The sequence below is a fragment of the Lonchura striata genome, chromosome W, assembly GCF_050655825.1.
Source record: "Lonchura striata isolate lonStrDom1 chromosome W, ASM5065582v1, whole genome shotgun sequence".
NCBI lineage: Eukaryota > Metazoa > Chordata > Aves > Passeriformes > Estrildidae > Lonchura > Lonchura striata.
In genome coordinates this window covers 41,985,275-41,998,492 of record NC_140743.1, presented here as the reverse complement: position 1 = coordinate 41,998,492, position 13,218 = coordinate 41,985,275, and the positions used below count along the sequence as shown (strand labels likewise).

Genomic DNA, 13,218 nt, shown 5'->3' with positions numbered 1-13,218 from the left:
GAGGAAGGAGCCCTCAGGATGGAATACGCAAGCAATATTTGCGGAACTACCCCGGGACTGGGAGTAACAAAGGCAGAAATAGTTTTTGGGCTCAAGGGTATTTTGGTGAAAACCAGCTAATAGAGGGAAAGAAGTCACAAGGGTATAATTGTTGCAGTGTGAGAAACCAGACCCCACATGCCATTTGCTTACTGCTTGTGATTTTCCTTTGTATATCTTGTAATACTGCGGAAGTAACAACTCATGAACCTTTCAAGTGGACTTTAGGAAGATGGGAGGATTCACGAGTTATAAGGAGCTGGAACTGGGGTGGCATCCCTAGTAAATCAACAAAAGGAATTTAAAGCATTAAGAATTTCAGTAGATAAAGATCTGAGTAAAATTGAGCAGGCCATCGATGGATTAGTAAAATCATTAAGGTCCCTATCTGAGGTGGTGTTGCAGAACAGAAGGGGTTTAGACTTGCTATTATTACAAGGGGGATTGTGTGTAGCCCTGAAGGAGGAATGCTGTGCATACGCTGATCATACTGGAGTTGTTACAGACACCATGGCAGAATTAAGGAGAAGATTAGAGCAGAGAAAGAGGGAAAGAGAGGCACAGCAAAGTTGGTATGAATCATGGTTCAATCAATCTCCTTGGTTAACTACCTTGTTATCCACCCTTGCAGGACCTCTGATACTGATAATATTGGGACTGACCTTTGGGCCATGCATCTTCAATAAGGCAATAGAAATAGTGAAGGGATGCTTAGAGGCAGCACATTTAATGCTCATTAGGGCAAAATATGAACCCATACACGATGTAGATGAGACCCTAATACTAAGTCACCAAGAGTTACAAAGATTCAGTGAACAAAATAAAGATGAACAAGAAAAAGGGGGGAATTGAGATAAGTAGAAGATCATTTGTTCACTGTGGTATGCTTGCTTACCTTGGTTTGCATAAGAATGTACTGGTGTGTCTTTGAAATGCTTATTTGCTTACAAGGTGATAAGGAGGTTGAGATTAAAGTCCTGGGTGTGTGTATCTGGTCTGCTTGCTGTATCTCAAAGGAAGAGACTTAGAAGCTATCACAACGACCAGACTCAGACTACATCTGGAGAGTCACGCCTGCAAGGAGAAGGGGGGGGATAAAAGGAAGGTTGGGACAGAACATTTTTGCGCACCGTTGGTGGAGCAGGAGACTCCCCGGCCGCCCAGCGCTGTGCTTTGCCTGCCTTACTCGCTTGCTGTTTTAAATAAAATTGCTTTATTGAATTAAGACACTTCAAATTGTCGTGTCACAATTTATAACACTTTGCACGTGCACTTTTGGTCCTTTGGTGCTTATCTGAGTAGTCTGTCAGTCTCGATAGGCTCGGGGACAGAGGAGCCTCTTTATCTGGGTTCTTTGCATCTTCGGTCCTTTCTGGTATTGTTCTTTATGCAAGAAGCTTCATAAATTTGCATTTTCTTATGCCCTTTGTACCATGGCAGAGGTTTCTTAAGTAAAAGGTTAAAATTTAACATATAAGTCTACAAGCTAGAATATAAATGCTTAATTCATTTTGTTAACTTAAGTGAACTCCAAAGATCTGTTTCACTCCCTCCCAGATTTTTGTCCACCCACCCACTGGCAGAGCCTGAGACACTGAAAAGCTCTTGACTCAGGGTAAGCAGTGCTCAGCAACAACCAAAACATCAGTGTGTTATCAGCATTATTCTCATACTGAATCCAAAACACAGCACTGTGCCAGCTACTGAGAAGGAAATAAATTATATCCCAGCTGGAACCAGGACACTTCATATGTCCAAAAAAAATAAAAAAAAAAAAAAAAAGAAAAAGAAAAATAAAAAAAACCTACACAAGATGTGTATTAAGTTTCCCTTCCCATTCCTGAGTTGAGGTTAAGACTCTTGTTTTAGTAAATTAAAAAGGTTAAATTGAAAATGCTGCATGCTGAAGTTTAACTGGATAGACAACAGTTATCTTGTACTGAATGTTATGGGGCTCACTTTGTGAATACCCTGCCTTTATTATAGCAAACCACAGGCATAATGCTTTTCTAGAACAAGAGTGCAACATTCTTGTTAGTTCATTAATAATTGCAATAAATTAAGTGCTGTTATCTCACTTTGAGTGGAATTTGTCTTTACTCTCTAGAAGACATTAAATAGCTCCATAAAAGTAGTGTTGCAAAATGTGGAATATGTAAAACTTTCTTAAGAAAGGATGTTTTTTGATGTTTGATCTTTGTGACTTTCAAGCCTAATCAACAAGAAGGGAGATTTAATCCATGAAACAGAGAGCAGCAAACAAGCTCTAAGCGATGTCCAGATTGTTAGAAAAACAAATTAAAATGTAGGGCTTAATATATGTCCTAGGGTGACGTTATGATGCTCATATACCCAATCGTGTGTTCTGTTTATGCTGTATATTCTGTGCCTTCAAGACAGGCTCTGAGAGTGAAGGCAGGGAGGAGAAGAAGCGTGCTTGGGGTGCTTGATTTGTGGAATACCACTGTGGGACTCAGACAACAACATACCACCAAACACCCAGGCTTGCGCAACTCTGAAATAAATAATCAATGTCTCCCTCAAGTGTGTAATTATTGGCTTGTTGCACACTGGGTAACAAATCTGATTTTGCAGACAACAGTAGCATTAGACAGGAAAAGAGCCCTGAGCTTATGAACTATGACTGCTAGTTCTTAGATTAAATCACTCTTTCAAAGTCTAGAGAGTAAAAAAGAAAAAGAAAAATGAAAAAAACAAATCAAAACCCCCAACACTCATCAGTTTGATTATCCTAAGCAGTAGACAGGCAGTTTCCAATTGGACTCTACTATCTAAGCAACAGTCCTACTTATTTTTATTGTTTTATTCACACTATTATCTCAGTAAATAGGAATCTTTCTCTTCCTTCTCTCTGTTCAGAATTTCTGTCACCTCATCTCATCTTTGGTCTTGAAATTCTGGTTGTTTTTCTTTTTAAAGTATAATCTTTATTTGCTGCATCTTGCAACATATGTTGCTACATACATGATTTACAGCTTATTTCAAAGAAACTAGGACAAATACAGAATACTATTGAAGATTTGTACTTGAAATCAGAAGAGTGACAAACCTGTATCAGTAAGTTATATACACTCATGATCTAAACTTAATCAGATTATGGGAAAATAGCAAGAGAATTGCTAGATTTTCAGAAGAAAGCATACTGGGAGTGTGTGTGTGTGTGTGTGTGTGTGTGTGTGTGTGTGTGTGTGTGTGTGCCCCTGTACCCCCCATCTTTCCTTCTCCCCCCCCCCAAAACAGGCTGCAACAACTATAAAATAAGCCTTCTCTTTATGAAAATTCAGTTATTACAAATATAAAAGGAAAAATATATGGAAAAATAGCATTCCTTCCCCTCAGCAGTCATATAAAACTAACATCTAAGAAAAAAGGTGACTTAGTGCAGAACAAATCAGCTGATTAAAGAATTTCCTTGCAATTTATACTGGACTGTTTAGCTAATATATCATGTGGTGAAATGGGAAAGGAGGACAGATTAATTGTTTTACAGTTAAAAACAGAATAAGCTTTTTTATGAGGAGATGAACATGCACTTTTACAATACTACTTCTTTCTCCATTTAATAGAATTCCTTCTGCTGCTAATGAACAGACATTATACAAGCTAATTTTCATTTATGTCAAACTAAATAAGACAAGAAAAAAACTATTCCACAGTGCTGGGGGGGGGGGGGGAGAGATATGATGATGGACTGATGGACAGACACCTTTTACTGATGGTCAGGGCGTTACAAAATGTGGAATATGTCCAAATTATTTTAAATCAGGATGTTCTTTGATGTTTGATAGAAGCTAGGGACTTCTTATAAAATAGGGAGTGCTGAACAGGACAAACTCAGGTCGAGCCAATATGGTTAATCACACATTCTTCATTTATTGTTTATAAGATGGCAGTTTATATACACTTCAGTATAGTTTACAAATTGTGAGCACACTATCATTGGTCAGCAAACATTGTTTGTCCTTGTCTCAAGGTGGCCAGAGTTCCACACTGCAGCCCTACCCCAATTCACACCCAGAAAACCCATCAACACTGTGGTCACCTTAACATAATTTCTAACTGCGCAACAACTAATTTCTTACTGCGTCAAAGGCCTCAAAGGCCTCTCCAAGGCTGATTATCTGAGGCCTAGACTGGGGGTAGCTCAACCTCCACTCTAAATATAAATTTTGTCCTCTCTCTTCTCAGAAATCTGGTAACAATTCCCTCTTTTTCTTTTTGAGCTACCCAGATTGACTTGAAGGCATGGTTAGTCATTTTCTGCATGCAATGTAATAAACAAGGTATAAAGACTAGAATAATTATAACAATAAGAAAAAGTACAATACCAAAATGAACTAAATCTTTGACCCAAAGAGCAAAACCTAAAGAATTGAGCCAATTAGCAAAGAGTGTCTACAACGACAAGTTTCTTCATGTTGTCTTTCAGTTGCGTTAATTGATTGAGAGTAGTCAGATAAATTCATGCAACACATGCCTTCAAATTCTTTACACCCATGTCCTTGTGAATAGCCAGGGAGCCTCAGGAAAACGGGAAGCTGGACAAGACAAACGAAGATCTGAACCAATGTGGTTAATCAAATGTTCTCTCTTTATTTGAGATAAGATGGTAGTTTATATAAGCTTCTACATAGTTTACAGATTACAAAGGCATTCTGATTGGCAAGCTAACATTGCTTACCTTTTCCCTAAAGTGGCCTAAACCTTACACTATAAACCCATACTAATTCACACCCAGACAGCCCAATGGTCCCCACCACACCTTAATACTATTTCTATCTGCGCCACAAACTCTTAATATCTAACTGCGTCAGAGGCTTGAAGGCCTCACAAGGCCCAAATCTGAGGCCTAACTGGAGTAGCTCAAATCTCATAATTCATGTCCTCTTTCTCTCAAAAAATGCTGCAACACTTGTGCTAAAAGCAGGAAGTCAATGGCAGCTCTGTTTTGAAGAACTGCATGACAGATGCTATCTACATCTGTGGCAAGCTCACTTAACATTTTAGATATAATATTAATTTGCCTTCCTGTCCAGCAGTCCAGGGTTTTCAATTGTGTGAGAGCTTGCGCTGAAGCAACTCCTGGGGAGAAAATTGAGGTTACTATTACAGATGTGCACCCTCATAATGATACTTAATCTTTACAATTGGGGTCTAATTGGAGAGCACTCCATTTGGCTCATCAGGAGCAAACAGTGAATCCTGCCCAGTTTGTTTGGCCCAAGTGATCCACATGTTTTGTCTCTTGTCAATGTCAAGCATTCCAAATACCTTAGTTACTAAAACACTGCTTAACAAAAACACTCTGACCCACCACATATTTCTCATGTTTTTGATTGCCCTGTTTAACATGACAGGAACAAACTTAATTCTAAATACAAACTATAACTTATGATAAACTTAATGTTATGCTTATGATTATCTAACTTATTTTCCCTCTTTTTCTTTTGCCATTGAAAAACAATGGCAAATTGAACAGAAAAATTACAAGCCCTACTAAAATCATCCAAAACCCAGTAACTAAATTCTATAACATCACTAATTCCCACATCTATGAAGAAACCCAAAGTCCACGATCTTCTGTGGGTGAAACACAAGTTTTGCACAATTCACATCTTCTGTGCATCTTCTACTCCGCTTGTGGAGAGATCAGTGCTTTCTTGCAGTTGGTAAAGTTCCACATTCTTCATTGAAATCCATCTAGACTCTGTACCTGTTAAAACACAAACAAACCCAACATCCCCACAGGGACTGGAGGCTCCTCTCTCAATTCTGTTCTCTAAAATTGCATGAAGAAATGGAGATATCAACATCTTTGATTTTTATTTGTTAGTTTCTTTACTATGTGCATTGTTCTGTTCTTGATGTTTTCTCATGTTTATAACAATCAGATAATACACAATCAATATCACATATAAAATCACAGTTACCAAGTGCTACAATATCAAATTGTCATCCCAGAGTCTGCGACAGCTGATGAACCTTAAAACAACAGATTTGGAGAAATCATGTCCAGATTCATGTCTCTCCAAACTCCCTTTAAACACAGGCTCAGCTGTCATATATGGTCAAATTGCCAAGCCAAAAGGACTTGAATACTTTTTGATGCAGAAAACATCTGGGTCAGTCACTCCATCCAAGTAGAGCTAGAGCTTGGCCAGAGCCCGAACTCCAATTGGAGGATGTCCCTTAACATATTTTAAAACCAAACTCTTAAAAATAGCAGTTATGAGTAAAAAACCTTATGATTAACTTATCAAACCATCAAATAATTGAATCTGTCCAAAATTTCCCTCAAGACAGAGATTTCCCAAACACTACAAACCCTTTCTTCAGAAATCTGAAAATTTGAAATCTGAAATCTTGAACCAAAATCTGGACAATGAAAGCGTGAAGGAAGTGCAGATGCATAAAAGATTGGATAAAGAAAACATATGAGTAGTTAAAAAATCAAAAACAGGATCCTGAAGAAACACGTCTTGTAAACAATCACACACAGAGATAATAAAACACATAAAAACTGACTGTAAATACGATAACAATACCTTAATACCTTAATACTGTAATTCTTATAACAAAAATTAGAGAACTCACATTATATGATTAACTTATCAACAAGAAATGTTTGAAATAGTGTAAGACAATCTTTTCAAAGTATTCATATAACATTAACAATCACTATTTACCTCAACATTACCTATAAAAACTTAACAATCACTATCTTATTATCTATAAAAACTTAACAATCATCATTATTTATGTTATTATCTATAAAAACCCAAAAACAAAGATTACAAACTCAATGCCAACAATCCGACTGACATTTCTCAAATGTTCTGTTTTGCAGAGACATTTTTGATAGTTAAATCATTACTAATACTTTTATCTTTATACAGTGATTTCCATCCATATTGTATTTGAAATAACATTGATTTGCATAGTATTCCCCCTTCTTTGTATCTTGGACAATGACTCGGTACTGCTGTACCTTCTGTTATGTTTTATTTCTCCTTGTGTTGTTGCTTGTTAAAGCAGCTGCAATTATGTGTCCCTGTTGAATTGCATCCTGGATTGCGGCTGTGAATGCTGCAGCTTGATTGCTTTGCTCTGCTCATGTGGCTCTGACAAGCATCTCGTGGACTGGACAGCCTTGAGGAAGAGTGGCTAAGATGGTTCTTGTATGTGAGTTAGCATTTTCAAAGGCAAGTGAGCGAAACAGATGTTCTTGAATGTCTGCGGGCACATCAGTAGCATCCTTCAAAGCAGCTGACAACCTGTCAATAAAGTGTCCATATAGTTCTGTGGTTCCTTGTTTTATGGTTGCATAAGGTGCTGGTTTCTTCTTATCTGGTACTAAAAGCAAAGCCTGATGGGCCAGCTGTTGTGACAATTGATGCATTTCAATTGGGTAGGAGAGTTGTACCTTGGTTGTGGCATAAGGTCCATGCCCAGTCAGCATATCTGGCTGGATTCCATAAAAAGGGTCTCCCACTAGTGAATGTTTGTTGGCTTCTTCAACTGCTAACTGTCTCCACTCCCTTTCAAACATGAGGAACTGTGAAGGTGTCAGCAACAAGGATGCAATACTAGATGAGTCAGAAGGACAAACCACATCTGCTGTAAATATATATTGAATTATGTTCCCGGCTGCTTCTGATCTGATCCCATAATTTGTGACTGTTTGTTTGGCTGATTGGAGAATTTTCCACTCATGGGATTCCAAATTCGCACGGTTATTACTTACAATGACAGGGCAGGCTAGAGAACTGGCCGCGTCCCAATCACCATCTAAAATAGCATTCTTGATGACTGAGGCCCACCGAGATTGGATTGGGTTTTTAAAAACAACCGGTAAAGTCAATTGCTGCTCAGATGAAGGTTCCTCTAATTTAACCTGCTGATTTGATAGATTGGCAAGCTGGGCTATTTTGTGCTGCAATGTATTTGTTTTCTGCACCTTGTTCTGTGAGCACTTCTTTTTGTGGCAATTAAAATCAGGGCTCTCTGAGTCTGTCTCGTCTGACTCAGAATTCGGTGGGAGGGGACATCGCAGCGCTGCCGCGGTGTGGTGTGAGCTGCCTGCTTCAGGCTGTACGGTCGTTGTGTAGTCGTCTCTGCCGTCCCGCCGCCGCGGCCGTGTCCAAACTCGCCCCCCCTCGCCTGGGTCTCTGCTGTCTCGCAGCCGCGTCCGTGTCCCCCCCGAGCGAGGAGCTCTGCCGCCGTTGCTGGGTGATGCAGGGCCACCCCCGTCGCGAGCACGCGCGGCCACCACTCCTGCGTTTCCATGGGGATGCAGGGGCGGGGCTCCCGTCTCTGCCCTGGTCTCCACCCCTGTGTTCCGTCTCCTGAGCCAGCCCCGTTTCGTCATCAACTCCGCCTGTCTCCTCAGGTTTCACCCCGCCCACAGAGTGGGGCGGCTGGACTACTTTCTGCTGCCCTTCACTCTGCCTCGCCTTCGGCAGAGTCACATCCCACTGCATGTGCGCCTACTTCCGCCGCGGCCGTGCTCGCGCGTCCCAGTCCGGTCGGCTGCCCAGCCCCGCGCCGACCGGCTCCGCGCTCCGCGCCCGCTGCCGCCGCGTTCTGCCCGGGCGGCCGGTCGGTGCTCACCGCTACAGCCCGCTCCGCTGCAGTTTCCGCCGCTTTTTTCTAGGCGGACATACTTTGCAAGGTACGTAAAACTTTTTTCCAAGTCGAGTCCCACATCAGCTGCCCCCGTTCTTGCCACTCAGTTCCGCTAAAGATGAGTGAGGGCTTCCGTAAGTTTCCTTTATCTTTTGCCCACAGAGTCAAATGCTCTAAATCGGACTCTTATGTTTTTCCCTCTCTTGGAGAGGATATTCAAAAGGAGCCGCAGCGCTTTCCCAGACGCTCTCCATGTTCCCTTTGTCTCTCTTTGCATGCGGCTTACCTTCCCACCAGTGCAAGGCGCTCCTAGCTTTCACTCAAGCCAGCAACGGCACTCGCTCCAGCCCCCCTGCTCCGAAATGTCCACGTCTGCCGCGCGGGCAATGCGTGAACCGCAGAGTCTTCCGCATTGTGCTCCTGCGTTTCCCGTCATAAAACAAGCGATTTGGAAACCGTCTTCCCATCATGGCCTGCACGATTTGGAGTGTGGAGTCTTCACTGCTCCGGCATTTTGATCCCCGTTACTTACAGAAGCAATTTGGGATCTGAGTTTCCCGTCGCGTGTATTCCCCTCACGCAATTCGGAAACCGCTCTGAAATGAACAGGTTTTATGGCTTTATTAGTGTTCAGCTCTTTATTAAAAAGTCAGCTCGGCAGGGGGGGGGTGTTTGTAGCTTCTTCCGGTAGCTGAAGGGCGAGGAGGGCGTGCAGAGTCTGTCCCTGGAGTCTCCGTGGCACACTGGTAGCTGGAGGTGAAGAGGTGTCCAGTCTGTATCTGAAGTCCCGATCAGCAGACCGTCCTCTCTCCTTTCCTCCTGGCACACTGGTAGCCGAAGGGTGGGGGATGTGCAGAGCCTGCTGCCGAGATCCAGCAGCAGCTATCCCTCTCCTGCCCTCCTGGTAACACCAGGTAGAGTGCCTGATTCCTTGTGCCTGCTTCCCACAGCCCAGTCCAATCTGATCCTCTGCATGTTATAGTGACAGGTTAAACACAGACTAGGGATGGGGTTCCCTTTTCCCCAACCAGCACACCCATCCAGCCCCCTCCACTGTGCCCCTCTTTTTCATTTTGGGGTGTTTTTCATCCCCAAAACCCCCTCCCATGATTCCACTGGCTTATTTTGCATCCTAGTCCTAGTTTGGGTGGGGGTGTAGGTGATTCCCAGGGGCGATTAGCTAATTAACATTTCATTGTCAGTACTTAGGTCGAGCCAAGTGTCCCAGCCAGGCTGTTTTGTTCATAACAAATCCCTCCTTTATTTCTTTGATTGGGCTTAAGCCCACATCAACTTACAGTCTCTGGCTTTTGAGGGTTAGTTTCTTTGGGTAATTTTCTTAATTTTATATATCAGCTTCTAGCAAGCCTTCTTTAAAGCTAATTTTAAGTATTTTGGTTTTTTAATTACTGTCTATGCACAAGAGGAGGTGGGTTGGGTGACTCTCTAAAGGACACTTATTAAATAGTTACAAAGTACTTAAACTTTGACCGTGGTACCTTAACTCAGAAGCGGTTACCACCTTACCGTATATCAGCTTCTAGCAAGTCTTCTTTAAAGTAAATTTTAAGTCTTCTGGTCCCTTAATTACCGTCTATGCACAAGAGGTGGTGGGTGACCTTGTTGGGTCTGGTCTGGCGTCTGGGGGTGGCATTGGTCCTTTTACTCTGGGGATATGGATCCAGCCTTTTTCTTGGGTTCGCACTGCAGTGTGTGTGGTGAGTACCACCTGGAAAGGTCCTTCAAATTTGGGGGTTAGTGGAGTGGTGTTCCAGGATTTTATTAACACCCAATCCCCGGGACTGATGTTGTGGGCATTGGTATCCAGAGGGGAGGTCTGGGGAAGATACCCCTTCTTTCTGAGGCCTTCTAGGGATTTTCCTATGATTTTTAAATATTTTTGAGTTGCTGCCTCCCCTTCTAAATAATCTGCAGTACTGAAAGGGGTGATTAGAAAAGGGAGTCCAAACATCATTTCATAAGGAGAAACCTCTATGTTGGACCGAGGTCTTGTTCTGATGCGTAAGAGAGCGAGAGGTAAACACTTGAGCTAATTAATTTTTGTCTCTTCAATTAATTTGGTTATTACATTTTTAAGAGTTTTATTCATCCTTTCTACCCTTCCCGAGCTTTGAGGATGCCATGGGGTGTGCAATCTCCACCTTATGCCCAGGGCTTTTTGTTACTTGATGCAAAGTTTGAGCAACAATATGTGGACCTCGGTCAAATCAATCTCATTGACTAGCCCCTATTGAGGTATGATATTTTCTAAGATTATTCTTGGAACTTTTTGCGTGGTTTCCTTTTTGGTTGAGAAAGCCTCCACCCAGTGAGTGAGATGATCTACGATCACTAGTAAATGTTTGTACCTCTGCACAGAAGGTATTTCAGTGAAATCTACTTGTATGTTCTGGAAAGGTCTTAAAGCAAGTTTTCCTCCCCCATATGCTGTTTTTCTCATTACCTTTTGGTCAGTTTTCAAACAAATTGCACACCCTCTTGTGACTGCTTTTGCCAGATCATATACTCCAATACATAAATTTTCCCGTAAAAAGTGGTCACACAAACCTTGGATTCCCCAGTATGTCAGTTCATGTAACTCTACTAGCACTCTTCGAGCTAGGGCTTTATTCAGGAATTTACGCCCATCTGGAGTTAACCATTCTCCCTGTTCCCTTTGATGTAATCTTAGTTCTTTTATTAATTTTAGTTCTTTCTCACTGAACTTTGGCTCTTCTCCATCTCTACTTAGTCCTACTTCTATTCTAAAAGCTTTTACTGGGCTTGTTGTGTCTGAGGCTGCTTCTTTAGCTATCTGATGTGCTAATCTGTTTCCCTCTTCTTCATGGGTATGTCCTTTCTGATGTCCCTTTATGTGCACCACAGCCATCTCTGTGGGCTTTTGTAAGGATTCTAATACTAGTTTTATCAGCCTCTCATGCACCAAATTCTTCCCTTTTGAGTTTAGGTAGCCCCGCTCTTCCCAAATTTTTCCGAAGGTATGGATGATCCCAAACGCATATTGCAAGTCTGTGTAAATAGTTCCTTGGTCTCCCTTTAATAGGTCTAGTCCTCTTTTCAAGGCATAGACTTCGCAACACTGGGCTGACCAATCTGAGGGTAGTTTCCCTTTTTCTGCGACTTTCATGCTTTCTCCATCTATGATAGCATACCCTGAGGCTCTTTTCCCTACTACTATTCTTGAGGACCCATCTATAAAAAGAGATCTCCCATATGGTAGGGGTACATCTTCTAAATCCTCTCTCACTTTGGTCTGTAGATTTATGAGTTCAATACAATCATGTTCTAGATCAGCCAGGGGTTCTCCAGCAAGAAACTGTGCAGGGTTTAGACATTTGGAGGTGACTAACTCTAGGTCACCTGTGTTCATTAAGATGATTTCATACCTCAATATTCTAGGATCAGTCAACCACTGCTGAGCTTTTTGGCCTAGTACCGTTTTTAGGTCGTGGGGGATATGGACTTTAATTTTTCCTTGCAGGGTTAACTTTTGAGCTTCTTCTATTAGGATGGCTGCTGCTGCAATTGCTTGCAGACAAGTTGGCCATCCTCTGGCTACTGGGTCTAGTAGCTTTGAGAGGGAGGCTCTTGGCTTTTTATGCCTTCCCCACTCTTGAATTAATACCCCATATGCAATTCCCCTTGATTTCTATATTTTCAGCTATAGATGCTTTAAATGGCCTTCCTTCCACCCCTAAAACTTCACAGACCTTCTTTCCAATGGTGACTCCTACTGGTACTGGACTTATCTGCCCCTGTGTCAACTAAGAACTCAAAATCTTCATAATGGGGACCTACTTCAAAGTTTACCAAGGGCTCTTCTTGATGGTTCATCAGATCCCCTAACTTATAGAGCCCCTGACACCCCTAGTTGTCTCCTCTTGAAATCTCTTTTAAGACTTCTTGTTCTTTTTGAAATGCTTCATCAAGGTGAAATTTCGTACAATTCTTCTTAAGGTGTCCTATCTCACCACAGTAATAGCACCTCCTGTTGCTTTGTGAGGCCTCAGGTTTCCTGAACTTGTTAAGACTCTTATTTATTTAATATGATGGTGTTGGTTGGTTTCTACTCTTACAGTTTCTCAAGCAACTGCAACCATAATTCTGGCTTTGGTTTTGGCCTTTTCTTCCTCCCTCTTTAAATATATTCTTAGGGTTTCTAGGTGTTGGTTTAGCTGATTATACATCTACTGATATTGGGTTCCATACCATGGCCACTCTCCCTGTAATTTTAACTCTGGCCATACTTCTGTACTCTTGTCTAAACCCTTTGTGGTCTCTCAAGAATCCCATTGGTCTAACTATTGCCCTAATGGCCTGTTGGGGGAATTCTCTTTGCTTTCTCTTTTGAAGGATCGGGTCCTTTGCTATAACCTGTTCCCATTTCCAGGCCTCAAAAAGAAAAGAAAAAAATACCTCAAATGGTGCCCCCCTCTAAAATGGAATATACAGATATGCAACTATAGTTCATTTGGCTCTTTCCCACAACTTAGTATTTTAAATCTCTTGACT

The 13,218-nt window shown here is 41.7% G+C and overlaps 1 protein-coding gene and 1 long non-coding RNA gene across 2 annotated transcripts in view; both read right to left on the bottom strand.

Moving 5' to 3' along the window:
• Positions 1–13,218, bottom strand: part of LOC146763208 (uncharacterized) — a 662,135-nt gene that overhangs the window by 459,662 nt on the left and 189,255 nt on the right. The window lies entirely within an intron of this gene.
• LOC146763213 (uncharacterized) lies at positions 3,913–8,728 on the bottom strand. The gene has a single exon (XM_085571069.1). The coding sequence runs from the start codon at positions 8,426–8,428 to the stop codon at positions 7,172–7,174; it is 1,257 nt and encodes a 418-aa protein (XP_085427195.1). The 5' UTR covers positions 8,429–8,728; the 3' UTR covers positions 3,913–7,171.

What these genes read in the sequence shown, in the direction of transcription:
- LOC146763213 (XM_085571069.1), bottom strand. Translation starts at nt 8,428, where the DNA reads ATGACGAAACGGGGCTGGCTCAGGAGACGGAACACAGGGGTGGAGACC.